Source organism: Tachyglossus aculeatus, chromosome 4 (assembly GCF_015852505.1).
Source record: "Tachyglossus aculeatus isolate mTacAcu1 chromosome 4, mTacAcu1.pri, whole genome shotgun sequence".
NCBI classification, from domain to species: domain Eukaryota; kingdom Metazoa; phylum Chordata; class Mammalia; order Monotremata; family Tachyglossidae; genus Tachyglossus; species Tachyglossus aculeatus.
Window position 1 is genome coordinate 30,618,124 of NC_052069.1, and position 20,949 is coordinate 30,639,072.

The following is a 20,949-nucleotide window of genomic DNA, read 5'->3' on the forward strand; positions in this document are numbered from 1 at the left end:
TACCCCACCCTCAGACCCAAAGCACTTATGTACATATCCATAATTTATTTTAGTGTCTAACTCCCCCTCTAGACTGTAAACTCCCTGTGGGCAGGGAACATGTCTACCAACTCTGTTGTATTGCTCTCGCCCGAGCTCTTAGTACAGTGCTCTGCGCTAAGTCTCCAATAAACATCAATGATTGATCAACTGATTAAAGAAAGGTTGAGGAGAGGAGGCATCAGAGAATCAGGAGGCAGAAAGGAACAAGAGATTTAAGAGTGGGTGTGGAATAAAAAGCAAAAGGTTCTAAGGACCTAAGAAACATCATTGCTAGATCATATCAGGGCCATCCAGCCCAATATTCTGACCATGTCCATATTCAGACCAATCAATCAATCAATCGTATTTATTGAGTGCTTACTGTGTGCAGAGCACTGTACTAAGCGCTTTGAGCTTTGACCAGTACTTTGAGAAACCATGTAGCATCCATCTTACCGGTTAGGGATGTAAAGTAATAATAAGAATAATAATGATGGCATTTATTAAGCACTTACTATGTGCAAAGTACTGTTCTAAGCGCTGGGGAGGTTACAACGTGATCAGCTTGTCCCACGGGGGGCACACAGTCTTCATCCCCATATGACAGATGAGGTAACTGAAGCACAGAGAAGTTGTGACTTCCCCAAAGTCACACAGCTGACAAGTGGCGGAGCCGGGATTTGAACCCATGACCACTGACTCCAAAGCCCGTGTTCTTTCCACTGAGCCACACTGCTTCTCCTAAAATCTCACCGAAGGAGCACAGGCTGGGGAGTCAAACGCCGTGGAGTCAATCTTGGCTGCTGTGTGACCTTGGGCAACTTAATTAATTATTCTAAGCACTTAGTATAGTGCTCTGCACCCAGTAAGCACTCAGTAAATACAATTGAATGAAAGAATGAATATACTGTGCCTCAGTTTCCTCAACTGTAAAATGGGGATTAATTACTCATTTTCCCTCCCCCTTAGGCTGCGAACCCTATGTGAAATCTGGTTATCTTGTATCTACTAACCCAGCGCTTAGCACTGTGCTTGGCATATAGTAAGCACTTAACAAATTCTACAATTATTATTATTAGAAATTTGGTTCTAGTCCCGGCTCTGCTACTTGCCTGCTCTGCTGCTACCACGACCACCCACACAGTCCAGTCCCAGCCGAAGCTTTTCCAAGTTGTAAAGTGTGTAGAGGCTGCGCGCTGCTGCTGCTGTTGTTTAGACCCCTAATATTGGAGCCGGGACCTTGGATGACTTGGGAAGAAGGCCGCTGGGATTCCTGGGGGTTTCTCTCGGAAGACTAGTGGGAAAACCAGAGAGAAGCAGCGTGGCCTAGGGAAAGAGCATGGGCTTGGGAGTCAGAAGGCCCTGGGTTCTATTCCCGGTTCCAGCGTTTGTCTGCTGTGTGACCTTGGGCAAGTCACTTCACTTCTCTGGGCCTCAGTTATCTCACACTTCACTTCTCTGGGCCTCAGATATCTCATGTGTAAAATGGAGATTAAAGTTATGAGCCCAAGGTGGGACAGGGAAGTGTCCAACTGAATTAGCTTGTATCTACCTCAGAGTTTAGTACAATGCCTGGCACACAGTAATTGCTTAACAAATAATATTTAAATGAAAAAAAAGGGAGAGAATTCACCGCTGCTGCTTAGTTAGTAAATATTGACTCTGAACATTTTATTTGAAGGTTGTTTTGCCTCAGGGATGCTAAATCCTTCCTCCTTTAACTGGCTTGAGAATGTCCTTTCCCATCTGTGCTTTATGACCATTATAATGGTTTCAGGGTCTTGTGGCCTAGTGGAAAGAGAATGGGGCTAGGGCCAGAGGACTTAGGCTCTGCCACTTCCCTGCTGTTTGACCTTAGGCGATCACTAAATTTCTCTCTTCCTCAGTTGCCTCATCTGTAAAGGATGGATTCAATATCCATTTTCTCTCCCACTTAGACTGGAAACCCCATGTAAATAGTAATAATGATGGCATTTGTTAAGCGCAGCACTGTTCTAAGCACTGGGGAGGTAACAAGGTGATCAGGTTGTCCCACAGGGGGCTCACAGTCTTAATTCCCATTTTACAGATGAGGGAACTGAGGCCCAGAGAAGTTAAGTGACTTGCCCAAAGTCACACAGCTGACAACTGGCAGAGCCGGGATTTGAACCCACGACCTTTGACTCCAAAGCCCGTGCTCTTTCCATTGAGTCATGCAGGGACTGTGTCTTCCCTGATTAATTTGTGCCTCACCTAATGTTTAGCATTGCACTTAGTATATAGTAAGTGCTTAACAAATGCCACAATTATTATTATCATTATTATCTACTAGCTGTCCTATCAATCAATCAGTGATATTTATTGAATGCTTAATATATGCACTGTACTAAGTGCTTGGGAAAGTATATGAAAGCAGTGTGGCCTAGTGGAAAGAGCTTGGGCTTGGGAGTCAGAGGACCTGGGTTCTAATCCTGGTGCCACCACTTGCCCACTGTGTGACCTTGGACAAGTCACAGGTCCTTGGTGCCTCCGTGTCCTCATCTAGTCCTTTTTGGGCAGGGAACATGTCTGCCAACTCTTACATTGTATTCTCCCAAGGCTGTGCTCTGCTGCTGCTGCTTAGATCCCTCGTGGGCTGGACTTCACAGGGAATTTTAGGGTGAAGGTCCTGGGTGACATGGGAAGAAGGCCACAGGGATTGATTTACTGATTGTAAAATGAGAATTAAATACTTTGTCGCTCTCCCTTTTAAACTGTGAACTGTCCCATGTGGGACTGGACTGTGTCTGAGACCTGATTATCTCATATATATCCCAGTACAATGATTCCAGTACAACAGAATTAGAAGATTTAGAAGCAGCATAACCTAGTGGATAGAGCACAGGCTTGGGATTCAGAAGGACCTGGCTCTAATCCTAGCCTCGCCACTTGTCTTCTGTGTGACCTTGGGCAAGTCACTTCACTTCTCTGTGTCCCAGTTACTTCATCTGTAAAATGGGGATTAAGACTGTGAGCCCCATGAGAGACATGGACTGTGCCCAACGTGATTACTTTGTATCTACCCCAGTGTTTACAACAGTGCCTGGCACACAGTGAGCTCTTAAAAAATGCCACAAAGAAACAGAGTTGGTAGACCTGCTCCAGAAGAAGAGAGATGAGGGGTTTTTCTGAATATCCCCCTTCATTCTTCACATCTCCCTGCCAGCTTCCTTTCACCTCACAACCACAGTGCGGCCCACTCTTGAGAGCCATGGAAAACAGTGCAGAAGAATACAACTCTTTAGAATTATGCATTAATTTGGGGCACTTTCTATGCAAATTTCTTGTAGGAACATCTTTTTCCAGCAGGTGCCAATTTCAGGAAACTGTAGGCTGAAAGCATATTGCATGTACTATTCTCTGTATCCTTGTTTCTAGAAATAGAACCAAGAGCAATGGATGGAAATTCTTCAGGAGGAAAAATTTCTAATGGAAGGGGAACTCTTCGCCTGAGATCTAAAGGACCTGCCACGGTGGAAGAACTGGTATGTTCATGCTGGTGGGGTGGTTAGGAAAAATGGGCAGATGTCGGTGTCTATCTAGTGAAGTGGGAATGTATATGGTCTAGGAAAAATGGGCAGATGTCGGTGTCTATCTAGTGAAGTGGGAATGTATACGGTCTTTTGGCAACACTGAAGTGCTTTCTCAAAAATATGACCCATTCCATGAGATGGAGAAATTGTTATTTTAGATTTAGTTTAAATTCGCTAACTGTGAGCTCACTGTGGGCAGGGAATGTGTCTGTTGTTATAGTGTACTCTTCCAAGTGCTTCGTACAGTGCTTTGCACACAGTAAGTGCTCAATAAATATGATTGAATGAATGAATAATTGCTAGTATGTCCTTCAGAAGAGGCAGAAAGGTGATTAACAAGCAAATGAGGGTGCTCCGAAATAATACATTATGGTTTGCTTTCAACTGTAGATCAAAAAGGAACTAATACAGGCTGTCTCAGACAGGTAAACCCATATATCCTTTGGGATAACTCCTCACTGATTCCCAGAAGTTGCTGGATAATAGAGTGCCGGAATGTTCCTGGCTTTTATGGTTGGTGTTTTTATGAGTGCTTATTGTGATGAGAGATGGGGCAGAGGAAGAAGAATGAACCTCAGCTGGAAAGAGGTCAGAGTGGCGTTGAAAGATGCATATGTATCCAGTGTCCTGCACATTTTCCTCTGCCAATCCAGCCCTTCCCTTCATTTGTGTGCAGAGCTGACTCCTCATCTGATTTTTACCACACAGTGAGGCGGTGGCCAGCTCCCGTGTCGGATTCATTTGGAGAATTAGGAAAGGGTTAGAAGAGACTTATATTTGTTTGTTTCCAAGCCAGGGTGTATCACTAAGCACTCTCCAAGGTATAAGGTGATTTGGGCATTTGTGTGCTAGAAGAAAGTTAGTCTCCCACAAATTTGAGTCTAAGAGGAAAGAAAACCAAGGCACTTGCACTGTCACACTCTAAGTAACATCTCGTTTTGTTCTTATTTCTGTTTAAAGCTCTCTGAAACTGAAGAAAAAGCAATTAAGAAACTAGATGATCTTCTTGAAATCTACTTGGGGATCAGGGATATTGAACTAGGTAAGAATTGACTACTTCTGGGAGGGGATGTTTAACACATGGGGTTACATTTCTTCTTTTTCTCTATTTTTCTCTTCCTCATAATACTGTTCAGGCAATTCTGGTATTCAAGGTAAAGAGGAAAGCCTTGTTAATTTAGCAAAACACAACTCATTCAGAAACTGCAATTTTTATACAAATTTACGGAATGTATTAAAATATTTTCCCAAAATAATGAAAAATAAAATTGAGAAAGAGAAGCAGCATGGCCTAGTGGATAGAGTCTTCTGGACTGTGAGCCCACTGTTGGGTAGGGACTGTCTCTATATGTTGCCAACTTGTACTCCCCAAGCGCTTAGTACAGTGCTCTGCACACAGTAAGTGCTCAGTAAATACGATTGATTGATTGATTGATTGATTGATAAAGCATGGGCCTAGACGTCAGAAGGACCTGGATTCAAATCTCGGCTCAGCCGCTTTTGTGCTGTGTGATCTTGGGCAAGTTACTTAACTTCTCTGTGCCTCAGTTCCCTCATACATAAAATGGGGATTAAGACAGTGAGCCCTAAGTGGGACAGGGACTATCTCCAACCCAATTATCTTGTACCTACCCCAGCATTTAGAACAGTGCCTGGAACACTGTAAGCGCTTAACAAATACCACAATTTTTATTATTATTATTACCATCATCACTGTCCCTAGTTAATAACAACAACAGTAATAATAATAATAGTAATATTTGTCAAGCGCTTAGTATGTGCCACTGGAGTACTGAGGTAGATACAGAGTAATCAGTTTGGATGCAGTCTCTGTCCCACATTGCCCTCACAATCTTAATCCCAATTTTACAGATGAGGCAACTGAGGTACAGAGAAGTGAAGTGACTTACCCAAGGTCACACAGCAGACAAGAGGCAGATCCAGAATTGGAGTCCTCTGACTCCCAAGCCAGTGCTGTCTCCATTAGGTCACACTGCTTCCAGTATATCTGTTCTTGAAGGAATCTGCTGTTTTAATTCAAGAGATTGATGAAAATATTAAATTGGATCCTGTGAAAAGACGAATGAAAATATTAACTTGGCCCCTGCTGCCTTCACCTTCATTCCTTTCGGCAGGAGCCTGGGCAATATCATCCATTCTGACAAGCATAAGACATTTAAGAAGTGTGGGAGAGTAGTTATCGGTGCAGTGAATTGACCTGATGTCTTCATTCTGTCTAGCACGTTTATGACACAAAACAATTCTCACAGGACTCTTCTTGTAAATTAAAAATGTCCTTGTCAAGTGAATTCATCATCCCTAGTCAATCGCTCCTGCTGATGTGAAATGCCAATTATCATTTCACACCAATTAGAAATATGACCAGCCATCCTTGGAGGTAAATTGTAGGGAAGTAATTATCTTTAAAAATGTCAGACATCATAAAATTAAGAATTTTGTCGTAGTATTCATAACAGGTTTGTGAGAACAATATATCAAGACCAGTGCAGTATAGTAAAGGACACATGTAGAGAAGCAGCGTGGCTCAGTGGAAATAGCACGGGCTTTGGAGTCAGAGGTCATGGGTTCAAATCCCGGCTCTGCCAATTTTCAGCTGTGTGACTTTGGGTAAGTCACTTAACTTCTCTGTGCCTCAGTTACAGCATCTGTAAAATGGTGATTAAGACTGTGAGCCCCCCGTGGGACAATCTGATCACCTTGTAACTTCTCCAGTGCTTAGAACAGTGCTTTGCACATAGTGCTTAATAAATGCTATTATTATATATACACGCTTTTGCAGTACTGGTAACCATTCTGGACTTTCAGAGGTTCTAATTATTATTATGCTACTATGTCCAAGTATGGAAACACAATTTTCTCCTAAGCATTTTTACAATAGGTCATCAAACTGTGAAAATATATGATTGTTCTTTACTACTCATTCATTCAATTAGTTAAGTAAGTCTTAACTACACAATTTAATCAATTTAATCAATTAGTTGTCAGTCTTATGTGTTTTGGGCATATTTTGAAAATACTTCAATCATCCTGGAGAATTTAGGGTATGTATAACTAATTATTCTACATGATGGAACATTTTTGAGTTGTGATTCTGGATTAAACCTATGCTTATTATGGGTTGCTCCATTAAAAATTATTCCTGAACACTTTATCACTGCATGAAGGTGATTGCAGAGACTTTCCCTGGATGGACTTACAAGTTTCACTGGAAAGAGGTCGGGCTCTGGGAGTTCCTGGATGTTTGTTGATTATATGCATATCTTTAAATTATACATTATGTTATTTACATTAATGTCTGTCTCGCCCTCTAGACTGAAAGGTAGTTGTGGGCAGGGAATGTGTCTACCAACTCTTTTGGCGCTTGGTACAGTGCTCTGCACACAGTAAGCACTCAATAAATACCACTGATTGGTTGATTGATTTATGGTGGACATTGTTAGAGGGACCATTTCCCCAATGGCACTCTTGTGGGTATTGCAAGTTTCTCTTGAATGCTTCATCTTGAAAAGAGTTTACAGTATGTGGATTCTGTCCTCCCACCTCCCTCATCAGAGAAGCAGCGTGGCTCAGTGGAAAGAGCCTGGGCTTTGGAGTCAGAGGTCATGGGTTCAAATACCGGCTCTGCCACTTGTCAGCTGTGTGACTTTGGGCAAGTCATTTAACTTCTCTGGGCCTCAGTTCCCTCATCTGGAAAATGAGGATTAAAACTGTGAGCCCCCTGTGGGACAACCTGATCACCTTGTAACATCCCCAGCGCTTAGAACAGTGCTTTGCACATAGTAAGCGCTTAATAAATACTATCATTATTATCCCTGGCCTCAAATGACCTAACCCTAGCCTGTCCCTCAACCCCAAACAGGCCAGCCCATCCCAGGCCTACCTCCTCCAAAACTCTCCCTCCCTGCCATAGCTTCAGCAAAGTGTGACCAGTGGAATACCCCCTCCATCATGGAGAAGCTTCCCTTCATCCCTGAACTGTTCCTGACCCAATCACTGCTCCTCCTCACCATCACTGTAACCTGGGTTTCCCCAGATGACACGTTCTCCCCTGCTGCTCTCTCCAGAGGGGGCCTCATCTTTTTCCACTCCCCAAGACTCACTGGGAAAGGGGGAGGTGTTGGCTTTCTTCTCTTGCCCCAGTGCTGCTTTCACATGTCCCCCATGTACCCCATCCCTTTCTTTCCCTTCTTTCAAAACCCATGTCATCCTCCTCTACCACCCACTCAAGATTCTAGTAATGGTCATCTACCTCCCCCCTAATCTCCACTTCTAACTATTTTTAACTATTTTTATCCCTTTCTCACATTTTTTCTATCTTTCTCCATCCTTTCATTGGTCCTTAGGGACTTCAGTATTCACAAGGATTTTCCTGATGACCCTTCCGCTGCCTGCCTTCTATCATTCCTCAATTCCACTGACCCCCAGTTCCACCCCAGATTGCCCACTCACCAAATTGGACACCTACTCAATCTTATCATCTCTAGCCACTGCACAGTCTCTACACTCACCAACTCTAAGATCCCTCTATCTGACCACAACCTTCTCACCTGCCTTCTCTCTCACACACCTTCGCCTCACAAATCTATGCTGTTTCCCCACAGAGACCTCCAATCTTTTGGTGCCATCCAATTTTCTCAAGTCATCATGCCCCATTTAGCCTCCCACGTTTTCTGGACTTAACCGCCATCTTCAACTCTTCGCTCTCCAGTGACTTCTTCCCCCCGCTTTAAAACTGTGTCTCCTCTATCCTAAAGAAAGTCCTTTCTTGACCCCACGGCTCCCTCCAGTTATCGCCCCATCTCACTGCCACCATTCCTCTCTAAACTCCTTGAGCGAGTGTTCTACCCCCACTGTCTCGAATTTCTCTCCTCCAGCTCTCTCCAGTCTGGTTTCTATCCCCTTCACTCCACAGAAACCACTTTCTCGAAGGTCACCAATGATCTCCTTCTTTCAAAATCCAATGGCCTCTACTCCATCCTAATCTTCCTCGACCTCTGAGCTGCCATCAGCACTGTTGACTATCCCCTTCTTCTGGAAACACCATCCAACTTTGTCTTCAATGATACTGTCCTCTCCTGGTTCTCCTCTTATCTTTCTTGCCCCTCAGTCTCAGTCTCTTTTGTGGGTTCCTTCTCTGCCTCCCATCCCCTAACTGTGGGGGTCCCTCAAAGTTCAATTCTGGGCACCCTTCTATTCTCCATCTACACCCACTCTCTTGGAGAATTCATTTGCTCACATGGCTTCGCACATAGTAAGCGCTTAACAAATGCTCTTATTATTACGGCTTCAACTTCCTCCTCTATGCAGATGATTCCCAAATCTAAATTTCCAGCCTTGAACTCTCTCCCTCTCTGCAGTTTCACATTTCCTCCTGCCTTCAAGACAGCTCTACTTGGATGTCCTGCCATCACCTCAAATTTAACATGTCTAAAACAGAACTCCTTATCTTTCCACCCAAACCCTGCCCTTTCCCTGACTTTCCTAACACTGTAGATGGCACCACCATCCTTTCTGTCTCACAGGCTCATAACCTTGGCGTTATCCTTGATCCTCTCTCTCATTCAACCCACATATTCAATCCGTCATTAAATCCTGTCAATTTGACCTTCATGACATCACTAAAATCTGCCCTTTCCTCTTCATCTGAACTGATAACTTGTTAATCCAAGCAAGCGCTTACCCTGCCCTGATTACTGTATCAGCCTCCTTGCTAACCTCCCAGCCTCCTGTCTCTCCCTATTCCAGTCCATACTTCACTCTTCTGCCTGGATCATTTTTCTACAAAAACATTCTAGACATATTTCCCTAGTCCTCACAAAACTCCAGTGGTTGCCCATCCACCTTCACATCAAACAAAAATTCCTTATCATTGGCTTTAGAACACTCAGTCACCTTGTCTCTTTCTACCTCACTTCACTACTTTCCTACTACAACCCAACCTGTACATTTCCCTCCCTCTAATGCTAACCTTCTCACTGTGGCTTGATCTCATCTAACTTGCCGCCTACACCTTGTCCATGTCCTGCCTCTGTCTTGGAATGCCCTCCGTCCTCAAATATGACAGACACTTACTCTCCCCGCCTTCAAAGTCTTATTGACTCCTCCAAGAGGCACATCTCCTCCAAGAGGCCTTCCCTGACTAAACCCTCGACTAAACCCTCTTTTCCTTTTCTTCCACTCCCTTGTGTGTCGCTCTGACTTTCTCCCTTTATTCATCCTCATTCCAGCCCCACATCACTGATGTACAACTTGTAATTTATTTTATCATATTAATGTTTCTCTACCCCCCTCTAGACTGTAAGCTTATTCTGGACAAGGAAGTGTCTGTTTATTGTTGTGTTGCACTCTCCTAAGTTCTTAAGTACAGTGCTCTGCACACAGAAAGCTCTCAGTAAATGCAATTGAATGAATGAATGAATGAGTAGGGAATGCATCTGTTATATTGTACTCTCCCAAATGCTTAGTACAGTGCTCTGCACACAATAAATGCTCAATAAATACAATTGATTGACCGAACCAGTCCTAACAGGTGCCGGCTCATTCAAGTGCTAGTTAATGTGGTATCAGTGTACACATTGTGTTTGTGCCATGACAGTGCTTCATTTATTTGAAATCAGAGGTGATTTTAGTGTAAATCGTATTTTTATTTTCTCTACTATTGTCTAAAACATGTATAGTAATGTAATACTTCTGGACTTGAGGACTCCGGAATTTTTAAAATCCAGATTTGAGGTAATACTGTAATTATGATTAGCAGAACTAGAAATGTTACACAAAAACAAATTCACCTAAATAACCAGTAGAGGTCAGCACTTAACAATTTTGCTTGTTTGTTATAATAAAAATTAATATCTTCATTTGAAATCACTTGAATCAATCAATCAGTGGTATTTATTGAGCGCTTACAAGGTGCAGAACACTGTACTAAGCACTTGGGTGAGTACAATGTAACAGAATTAGCAGACACGTTCTCTTACATTGCCAAGTCAGTCAGTCAGTCAATCGTATTTATTGAGTGCTTGCTGTGTGCAGAGCACTGTAAAAAGCACTTGGGGAGAGTACAGCATAGCAATATAACAGATTTATTCCCTGCCCACAGCGAGCTTTGAAGCCAGAAAAAAATGTATATTTCATGTGGTGAAACCTTCTGCTATAGTTGATTAAATATTGTATTTCAACTTTAATCATGGAATCTCAACATTGGAAGGGACCTAGAGAGCATCTGACATGGATTATGTATTCTAACATTATTTTATTCTTCCAAACACTTAGGTCAGTGCTCTACACACAATAGGCACTCAGAAAATGATTGACTGTTTGACTGGTATAGTGGATAAAGCATGGGACTGGGAGTCAGAAGGTCATGGGTTCTAATCGCACTCCACCACTTGTCTGCTGTGTGATCTTGGACAAGTCACTTCACTGCTCTGTGCCTCAGTTACCTCATCTGTAAAATGGGGATTGAGGCTGTGAGCCCCAAGTAGGATAGGGACAGTGTCCAACTCAATTTGCCTGTATCCACCCCAGCGCTTAGTACAGTGCCTGGCACATAGTAAGTGCTGAAAGTGCTTAGTACAGTGCTCTGCACACAGTAAGCGCTCAATAAATATGATTGAATGAATGAATGAATGAATGAACAAATGCCATTACTATTATTATTATTACTATTATTATTAGTCTGCTGCCTTCAAGCAGGACAGTAGCCGAACAATCTGGGATCCTAAAGATCTCCTGCTGTGGAGACTCCACAACTGATTAGATTGTGAAGTGTAAGCTTGCTGTGGGCTGGGATTGTGTCTACCAACTTTGTTATATTGTACTCTGCACACAGTAAATACTCAATAAATGTGATTAACTGTTTTACTGTTGTACTTTCCCAAGAGCTTCATACAGTGCTCTGCACACAGTAAGCGCTCAATAAATATGATTGAATAAATTAATGAATGAACAACCCAGTAGAGATCCAACCTTGGCTTCACAGACTGTTCTCCCCTGGTCCTCCTCTTATCTCTCCGGCCGTTCATTCTCAATCTCTTTTGCAGGCTTCTCCTCCTCCTCCCATCCCCTTACTGTAGGGGTTCCTCAAGGGTCAATTCTTGGTCCCCTTCTGTTCTCTATCTACACTCACTCCCTTGGTGAACTCATTTGCTCCCATGGCTTCAACTATCATCTCTACGCTGATGATACCCAAATCTACATCTCTGCCCCTGCTCTCTCTCCCTCCCTCCAGGCTCGTATCTCCTCCTGCCTTCAGGACATCTCCATCTGGTTGTCTGCCCACCATCTAAAACTCAACATGTCCAAGACTGAACTCCTCATCTTCCCTCCCAAACCCTGCCCTCTCCCTGACTTTCCCATCACTGTAGACGGCACTACCATCCTTCCCGTCTCACAGGCCCGCAACCTTGGTGTCATCCTCGACTCCGCTCTCTCGTTCACCCCTCACATCCAAGCCGTCACCAAAACCTGCCGGTATCACCTCTGCAACATCGCCAAGATCTGCCCTTTCCTCTCCATCCAAACTGCTACCCTGCTCATTCAATCTCTCATCCTATCCCGACTGGATTACTGCATCAGCCTCCTCTCCGATCTCCCATCCTCCTCTCTCTCCCCCTCTTCAATCCTTACTTCATGCCACTGCCCGGCTCGTCTTTGTGCAGAAACGCTCTGGGCATGTTACTCCCCTCCTCGAAAATCTCCAGTAGCTACCAATCAACCTATACTTCATGCTGCTGCAGGATCATCTTTGTGCAGAAATGCTCTGGGCATGTTACTCCCCTCCTCAAAAATCTCCAGTGGCTACCAGCCAACGTACATATCAGGCAAAAACTCCTCACCCTCAGCTTCAAGGCTCTCCACCACTTCGCCCCTCCTACCTCACCTCCCTTCTCTCCTTCTACAGCCCAGCCTGCACCCTCTGCTCCTGTGCTGCTAACCTCCTCACTGTGCCTTGTTCTCTCCTGTCCCGCCGTCGACCCCCGGCCCACATCCTTCCCCTGGCCTGGAATGCCCTCCCTCCGCACATCCACCAAGCTAGCTCTCTTCCTCCCTTCCCTTCCCCACAGCACCTGTATATATGTATATATGTTTGTACATATTTATTACTCTATTTATTTATTTATTTTACTTGTACATATCTATTCTATTTATTTTATTTTGTTAGTATGTTTGGTTTTGTTCTGTGTCTCCTCCTTTAAGACTGTGAGCCCACTGTTGGGTAGGGACTGTCTCTATTTGTTGCCAACTTGTACTTCCCAAACGCTTAGTACAGTGCTCTGCACACAGTAAGCGCTCAATAAATACGAATTGATTGATTGATTCAAAGCCCTACTGAGAGCTCACCTCCTCCAGTAGGCCTTCCCAGACTGAGCTCCATCCTTCCTCTCCCCCTCCTCCGGCTCCCCATCCCCCCAACCTTACCTCCTTCCCCTCCCCACAGCACCTGTATATATGTATATATGTTTGTACATATTTATTACTCTATTTTACTTGTACTTATTTATCCTGTTTACTTTATTTTGTTAATATGTTTTGTTGTCTGTCTCCCCCTTTTAGACTGTGAGCTGCCCTGTTGGGTAGGGACTGTTTCTGTATGTTGCCAACTTGTACTTCCCAAGCGCTTAGTAAGTTTTGCTCTGCACACAGTAAGCGCTTAATAAATACGATTGAATGAATGAATGAATGAATGAATTGATTGAAGTTCCTTCTGGGTAGTGAATGCATGTTTTGCTTTTGTTTTACTTTCCCAGGAGTTTTGTACAGTGCTTTGAGCTCAGGAAGTACCATGGATTGAACCTCCCTTGTTAGTTTCTTTTTAAGGAAAGAGGGACAAGGAGGCTAAAGAGAAAACAGAGCCAGGTTCTGCAAATGGTAAATGAGACACAGTGAGAGCTAGTGTGCATAGTGATGCACAGCCTGGCTTATGGATCCATTAGCCTTTTTGGCCACCTAACACTCACAGGTGAATCTTCCTCATCCTGGCTCTGCCACTTGCCTTCTGTTTGATCCTGGGCAAGCCACTTAACTTCTCTGTGCTCTCAGCTACCTTATCTATAAAATGGGGATTAGGACTGTGAGCCCCACGTGGGACAATCTGAATCCCATGTATCTACCCCAGTGCTTAGAACAGGGCTTGGCACATAGTAAGCACTTAACAAATACCATAATAATAATTCAAATACGAAGAACAACTATGTATATAGCCCATTCTAATGTCTCATTGCCCCCAGTTAAGAAGTTCTTCCTTGAAATCCAACTGAAATATGTTGCACTTTAATTTAAAGAAATTTATTTAGATTCAGTTCTCGGTGGACAGGGAGGACCAGTAATTGGCAGTAATGTTCATCAGTCACCAAGTCCTGTTAATTCTACCTTCACAATATTGGCTAAAATCTGTCCTTTCCTATCCATTCGATCTGCTATTATGTTGATCCAAGCAATTATCCTATCCTGTCTTGATTACTACATCAGCCTCCTCACTGACATCCCTCCTTCTTATCTCTTCCCACTCCAGTCCATACTTCATTATGCTGTCTGGATCATTTTTCTAAAAAACCGTTCAGTCTGTGTCTCCCCACTCTTCAGAAATCTCCAGTGGTTGCCCATCCACCTCCGCATTGAACAGAAACACCTTACCACCAATTTTAAAGCACTCAATCAGCCCGCCCCCTCCTAACTTACCTTGCTGATCTCCTATTACAACCCATCCCACACATTCTTCTTCCCTATACCACCTTACTTACTGTGCCTCTATCTCATCTGTCTCACCAGCAACCTCTTTCCCACATTCTCCTTTTGGCCTGTAACTCTCTCCAGACCACCACTCTCCCCACCTTCAAAGCCTTATTGAGGTCAAATCTCCTTCACGAAGCCTTCCCTGATTAAGCTCTCTTTCCCTTGGCTCCTTTTCCCTGCTGCATCATCTATAGGCCCTTGGATCTGTGACTCTTGGGCGTTTCATTCATTCATTCAATCAGTCGTACTTGCTATGTGCAGAGCACTGTACCAAGTGCTTGGAAAGTACAGTACAGTGGTAGGGACAATCCCTGCCCATAACAGGTTTACAGTCTGGGTGGGGAGACAAACATCAAAACAGGTAATCAGGTATCAATATAAATAAATAGAAGTATAGATGTATACATATATACCTAAGTAGTGTAGGGCGGGGAGCGGGAGAGTGAGTCGAAGTGACGCGGAAGGGAAGGCGAGCTGAGGAAAAGGGGGCTTAGTCTGGGAAGGCCTCTTGGAGAAGATGTGCCTTCAGTAGGGCTTTGAAAGGGGGAAGAGTGATGGTTTGGTGGATTTGAGGAGGGAGGGTGTGGTCCAAGGGTCAGTGGCGAGACAGACAAGATTGAGGCACAGTGAGAAGGTTAGCACCAGAGGAGAGGAGTGTGTGGGGCTGAGATGTAGAAAGAGAGAAGGGAGGTGAGGTAGGCAGGGGCAAGGTGATGGGGAGCTTTAAAGCCAAAAGTGAGGAGTTTTTGTTTGATATTTGAGATTTGATATTTGATATTCACCCCATCCTCAGCCCCACAGCAATTATGTACATACCTATAAATTATATATTATAGATTTTATTAATGTCTGTCTCCCCTTCTAGATGTAAGCTTGTTGTGAGCAGGCAACATGATTACCAACTCTGTTGTATTGTACTCTCCCAAGCACTTAGTACGGTGCTCTGCACACAGCCTCCTGCATCAGCCTCCTCTCTGATCTCCCATCCTCCTGCCTCTCCCCACTTCAATCTATACTTCACGCTGCTGCCTGGGTCGTCTTTGTGCAGAAATGCTCTGGGCATGTTTCTCCTCGCCTCAAAAATCCCCAGTGGTTACCAATCAACCTATGCATCAGGCGAAAACTCCTCACTCTCGACTTCAAGGCTGTCCATCACCTCGCCCCCTCCTACCTCACCTCCCTTCTTTCCTTCTACAGCCCAGCCTGCACCCTCCACTCCTCTGCCACTAACCTCCTCACTCTGCCTCATTCTCGCCTGTCCCGCCGTCAACCCCCAGCCCATGTCCTCCCCCTGGCCTGGAATGCCCTCACTTCACACATCCGCCAAGCTAGCTCTCTTCCTCCCTTCAAAGCCCTAGTGAGAGCTCACCTCCTCCAGGAGGCCTTCCCAGACTGAGCCCCCTCCTTCCTCTCCCTCTTCCCCCCTCCCCATCCCACCGCCTTACCTCCTTCTCCTCCCCACAGCACCTGTATATATGTATATATGTTTGTACATATTTATTACTCTATTTATTTTACTTGTACTTATTTATCCTATTTACTTTATTTTGTTAATATGTTTTGTTTTGTTGTCTGCCCCTTCTAGACTGTGAACCCGCTGTTGGGTAGGGACCTTCCCTGTATGTTGCCAACTTGTACTTCCCAAGCGCTTAGTACAGTGCTCTGCACACAGTAAGCACTCAATAAATACGATTGAGTGAATGAATGAAGCGATCAGTAAATACCATTGATGATCATGATGATGCTACAAAACTCTTTATACACTTGAAAGCAGTTAGTGAGGTACCCTTTCTAATGCTGCTAAGACTTATTGAGCCATCAAATGTGCACGTAATAGGAGGGCTACAGTCTGCCAATGAACGGTTCTGTACTTATAAATATTCATCATTCTGCTTAGTTTCTTCTTGTTTTTTGTAACCTCTTTATTTGAATGGATTTATTTTTCACTTTTAATCATATATGCAAATTTTCTTGCAGATCACTAATTTTCTTTTTTCTTTTTTTACTTCTTTGTAGCTGCTACAATGTTTGAAGCTGGAAAAGGCAAAAAAAATCCAGATGAGTTTGCAGTAGCACTTGATGAAGTCGTTGGGGACTTCGCATTCCCTGATGAATTTGTCTTTGATGTGTGGGGAGTGATAGGGGATGCCAAGCAAGGACGATTGCAGTGACGAATGGTAGCACTATGGGTAATGGATGTTGGAGGAAACACCGTCTTTTGTTTTTCAAGCTATGGCATCAGATTTTAATTGCCATTAGGTCTGAAATCTGGTTTGCTTTTGATAATGTGCAAAAAAATTTCCCGTTGAAAATGTGCCCCTCAATTGTTCTGGGAAAATTTTCTAAAGACCTTGTTTAAGTTGCACAGTGGAGCTGAAAATCAAGCACAAATCTCTTCCAAAAAGTCATTGATTGTTGTAAACATTAGGGAGCATTTTAGGCAGATTACAACTTTGTGAATACATTTTGACTGTTAGTTTACACTTGTTTAGCACTTTTTTATTGCTTACAAAAACTGCTTCTTATGTGATTGGGTTATCTGGGAATATGTGAAGATTGCAGCTTCAAACTAATTATCTTGGTGTTTGAATGGGCAGGGAGGAGAGCCCTCTCATTTTAAAATGTCTACATTCAGTTCCCTGCCTTATCACAGTAGCCATATTTCTCTGACAAAGTTGAATAAATACGAACTTTTCCAGCATTGAAGAGTATGGGTCTGGGAGTCTGAGGTCCTGGGTTCTAATCCTGACTCTGCCACTTTCCTGCTGTATGACCTTGGGCAAGTCACTTAACTGCTCTGTGCCTCAGTTTTCTCATCTGCCAAATAGGGATTCAGTTCCTGTTCTCCGTCTGTCTTAGTCTGTGAGCCCTACGTGAATGAGGAACTGTGCCAGGCTTGACTAAACCCAGCAATTAGTATGTTTGGTATGTAGTAAGCGATTATCAATGACCATAATTATCATTACTACTATTATTTTTATTATTATTATTTAATTATTCATCCTTAAACTTCCTTGAAGCCTGTGGGCAGCATTCTCAAAGAACAGTCATGATTTTTGTGTGTTTTGAATCATCTCCCTATTTAAAACTTAGCCAACAGTTGATGCAGCAAGAAAATTTTAGTTTCCTTTTGTTTATGGCCAGTATTGACAGTGGGGTCTGCCTTATAACTCTTGGATTGATATCTGGAAATAAAAAAGTTACTTTCCTTCCCCTTTCGCAAGGAATGGAAGTGATGCTTGGTAATTAATTTGATATCTTCCAGACTTCCAGGGTGGTAGACTCCATACTCAATAAATCATACAGTCATGATGATAATTAAAAGTGGTATCATCACACTTACGTTTTATTTCTTGAGCATACCTGCAAAAGGAAAACTTGCAACGCATCATGTAAGTGGTAATTAATTTACTTTCGGAACTTCAGAATGTGATTGGTTCCATGAAGGATTATCATCCTTTTGAACTATGACCCAAATCTGGCTAAGTCCTGCTTGGTGATTGGATAAGCTTTGCAGTTGTGGTTTAAATGATCTTAGTCCCTGGCCTAGCGACAAGGGGGCAGAAGCAGGAAAGAGGGTGGTGGGACATTTGATGAGCCTGGCTTTTATCACTTCTGGCTTCCCACTCTACCCCTTCTCTATCCCCGTCCATGGCTCTGTGCCCTTTCTGGCCCCCCAACTCTACTCCCTCCCTGTCCCCCTCTGTGACTCTGGGAACCCCCTCCACCCTCTCTCTTTTCTCCTTCATGGTTATGTGCCCTTCCTGGGGCCTTCCTCTGTCCCCCTCTGTGGCTCTATGCTCTTTCTGGCCCCCTCCTCTACCCACTCTCTGTCCCCCTCCATGACTGCACCCCAAAGAGCCAGGGTGGCCAGGGGCACAGAGGTGCAGCAGCCTCAGTTCCCTCCCCTCCCACAGCAGAGGCAGTGGGGCTGGGGATGGGCAAGGATACTGATTTCAATTTTTCAGAAACACTCTCTCAGTCTCTTTGTCCTTTTTTTAAAAAATAGTATTTGTTAAGCACTTACTATTATGCTAGGCATTGTATAAGCGCTGGAGTAGATACAAGCTAATCGGGTTGGGTACAGTCCCTGTCCCACATGGGGCTCACGGTCTTAATTATTCAATCGTATTTATTGAGTGCTTACTGTGTGCAGAGCACTGTACTAAGCACTTGGGAAGTGCAAGTTGGCAACATATAGAGATGGTCCCTACCCAACGGTGGGCTCATAGTCTAGAAGGGGGAGACAGACAACAAAACAGAACATATTAACAAAATAAAGTAAATAGAATAAATATGTACAAATAAGATAGAGTAATAAATACGTGCAAACATATATACAGGTGCTGTGGGGAGGGGAAGGAGGTAAGGCAGGGGGACGGGGAGGGGGAGGAGGCGGAGAGGAAGGAGGGGGTTCAATCCTCATTTTATAGATGAGGTAACTGAGGCACATAGTGAAGTGGCTTGCCCAAGCCTACACGGCAGACAAGAGGCAGAGCCACGTTTATTACCCAGGTCCTAATGACTCCCAGGCCAGTGGTTTATCCACTAGGCCACATTGTGTCGTACTATCAATCAATCAATCAATCAATCGTATTTATTGAGCGCTTACTATGTGCAGAGCACTGTACTAAGCGCTTGGGAAGTACAAATTGGCATCACATAGAGACAGTCCCTACCCGATAGTGGGCTCACAGTCTAAAAGGGGGAGACAGAGAACAGAACCAAACATACCAACAAAATAAAATAAGTAGGATAGAAATGTACAAGTAAAATAAATAAATAAATAAATAAACAGAGTAATAAATATGTACAACCATATATACATATATACAGGTGCTGTGGGGAGGGGAAGGCGGTAAGGCGGGGGGATGGAGAGGGGGACGAGGGGGAGAGGAAAGAAGGGGCTCAATCTGGGAAGGCCTCCTGGAGGAGGTGAGCTCTCAGCAGGGCCTTGAAGGGAGGAAGAGAGCTAGCTTGGCGGATGGGCAGAGGGAGGGCATTCCAGGCCCGGGGGATGACGTGGGCCGGGGGTCGATGGCGGGACAGGCGAGAGCGAGGTACAGTGAGGAGATTAGTGGTGGAGGAGCGGAGGGTGCGGGCTGGGCAGTAGAAGGAGAGAAGGGAGGTGAGGTAGGAGGGGGCGAGGTGATGGACAGCCTTGAAGCCCAGGGTGAGGAGTTTCTGCCTGATGCGCAGATTGATCGGTAGCCATTGGAGGTTTTTGAGGAGGGGAGTGATATGTCCAGAGCGTTTCTGGACAAAGATAATCCGGGCAGCAGCATGAAGTATGGATTGAAGTGGAGAGAGACACGAGGATGGGAGATCAGAGAGAAGGCTAGTGCAGTAGTCCAGACGGGATAGGATGAGAGCTTGAATTAGCAGGGTAGCGGTTTGGATGGAGAGGAAAGGGCGGATCTTGGCATTTATTCATTATTATTCATTCAGTCATATTTATTGAGCGCTTACTGTATGCAGAGCACTGTACTAAGCGCTTGGAAAGTACAATTCAACAACAAAGAGAGACAGTCCCTGCCCACAACGGGCTCACTATTATCTCACTATTACCTGGGAATGAGGGGATTTTAATAAAGCATCAGAGCCCCTCTGCACCATCTGCTGAAATGCTGCTGTCGTGGCTCCAAACCCATCCCGCAGCAAGGGGCAGTGAGGCTGGGGAGAAGGAAGGGTACTTGGATTTCCCAGAAACATTCTCTCCGTCTCTTGGATGGATTGTAATCAAGCTTCAGCATCATTTCCCCCCCCCCACCCCCCACCCCCACCCACCATCTTCCAATCAATTAGAGAAGCAGTGTGGCTCAGTGGAAAAGAGCACGGGCTTTGGATTCAGAGGTTCAAATGCCGGCTCTGCCAATTGTCAGCCGTATGAGTTTGGGCAAGTCACTTCACTTCTCTGTGCCTCAGTTACCTCATTGTAAAATGGGGATTAAGACTGTGAGCCCCAAGAGGGACAACCTGATCACCTTGTAACCTCCCCAGCGCTTAGAACAGTGCTTTGCACATAGTAAGCACTTAATAAATGCCATTATTTTTATTTATTATTATTATCTTGTCAACAGAAACTATCTGTGTGGCCTAGTGGGAAGAGCATGGGTGTGGGAGTGAGACGACCTGGGTTCTAATCTCACCTATGCCTTGGTGTACTGTTTGGCCTTGAGCAAGTCACTTACCTTTTCTGTGCCTCAGTAATGTCATCTATAAAATGGAGATTAAATTGTCCTCCCTCCTATTTAGACTGGAAGCCGCATGTGGGACAGAGACTGGGTCCAACCTGGTATCTTCCTCAGTGCTTCGCACAGTGCCTGGCACATAGTAAGCACTTAACAAGTACCATAAAAAAAAATCCGAGGATGCAGCTCATGTCGGCAGGAAACAATCAGAGGATGTCATAAATTAACCCTTTCAACTGAGTGAAGGAAGGTCAAATGGGGTCCCTAGGGATGCTGTTATCCCATCAGATGTAGTTTAGGCAGTTCACACCTATATTGTCTACCCTTTGTGATACACCTCTGGCGTTGCTGGTTTATTAAGATTATTCCCTGACTTGTCCCAAATGAGGGAAGGCAAAAACCAAGGTTCTTCATTCCCCACTCAGAGTGCT

General features: G+C 44.3%; 1 protein-coding gene across 1 annotated transcript in view; it reads left to right on the forward strand.

Moving 5' to 3' along the window:
- The window catches only part of GIPC2 (GIPC PDZ domain containing family member 2), a 96,895-nt gene extending 80,126 nt beyond the window's left edge, over positions 1-16,769 (forward strand). Inside the window, exons 7-9 of the mRNA XM_038745611.1 lie at positions 3,418-3,524; positions 4,533-4,614; positions 16,344-16,769. Of these exons, the coding sequence (XP_038601539.1) occupies positions 3,418-3,524; positions 4,533-4,614; positions 16,344-16,498 (344 nt within the window). The 3' untranslated portion in view covers positions 16,499-16,769. The remainder of the gene's footprint in view (positions 1-3,417; positions 3,525-4,532; positions 4,615-16,343) is intronic.
- Positions 16,770-20,949: the final 4,180 nt, after the last annotated feature.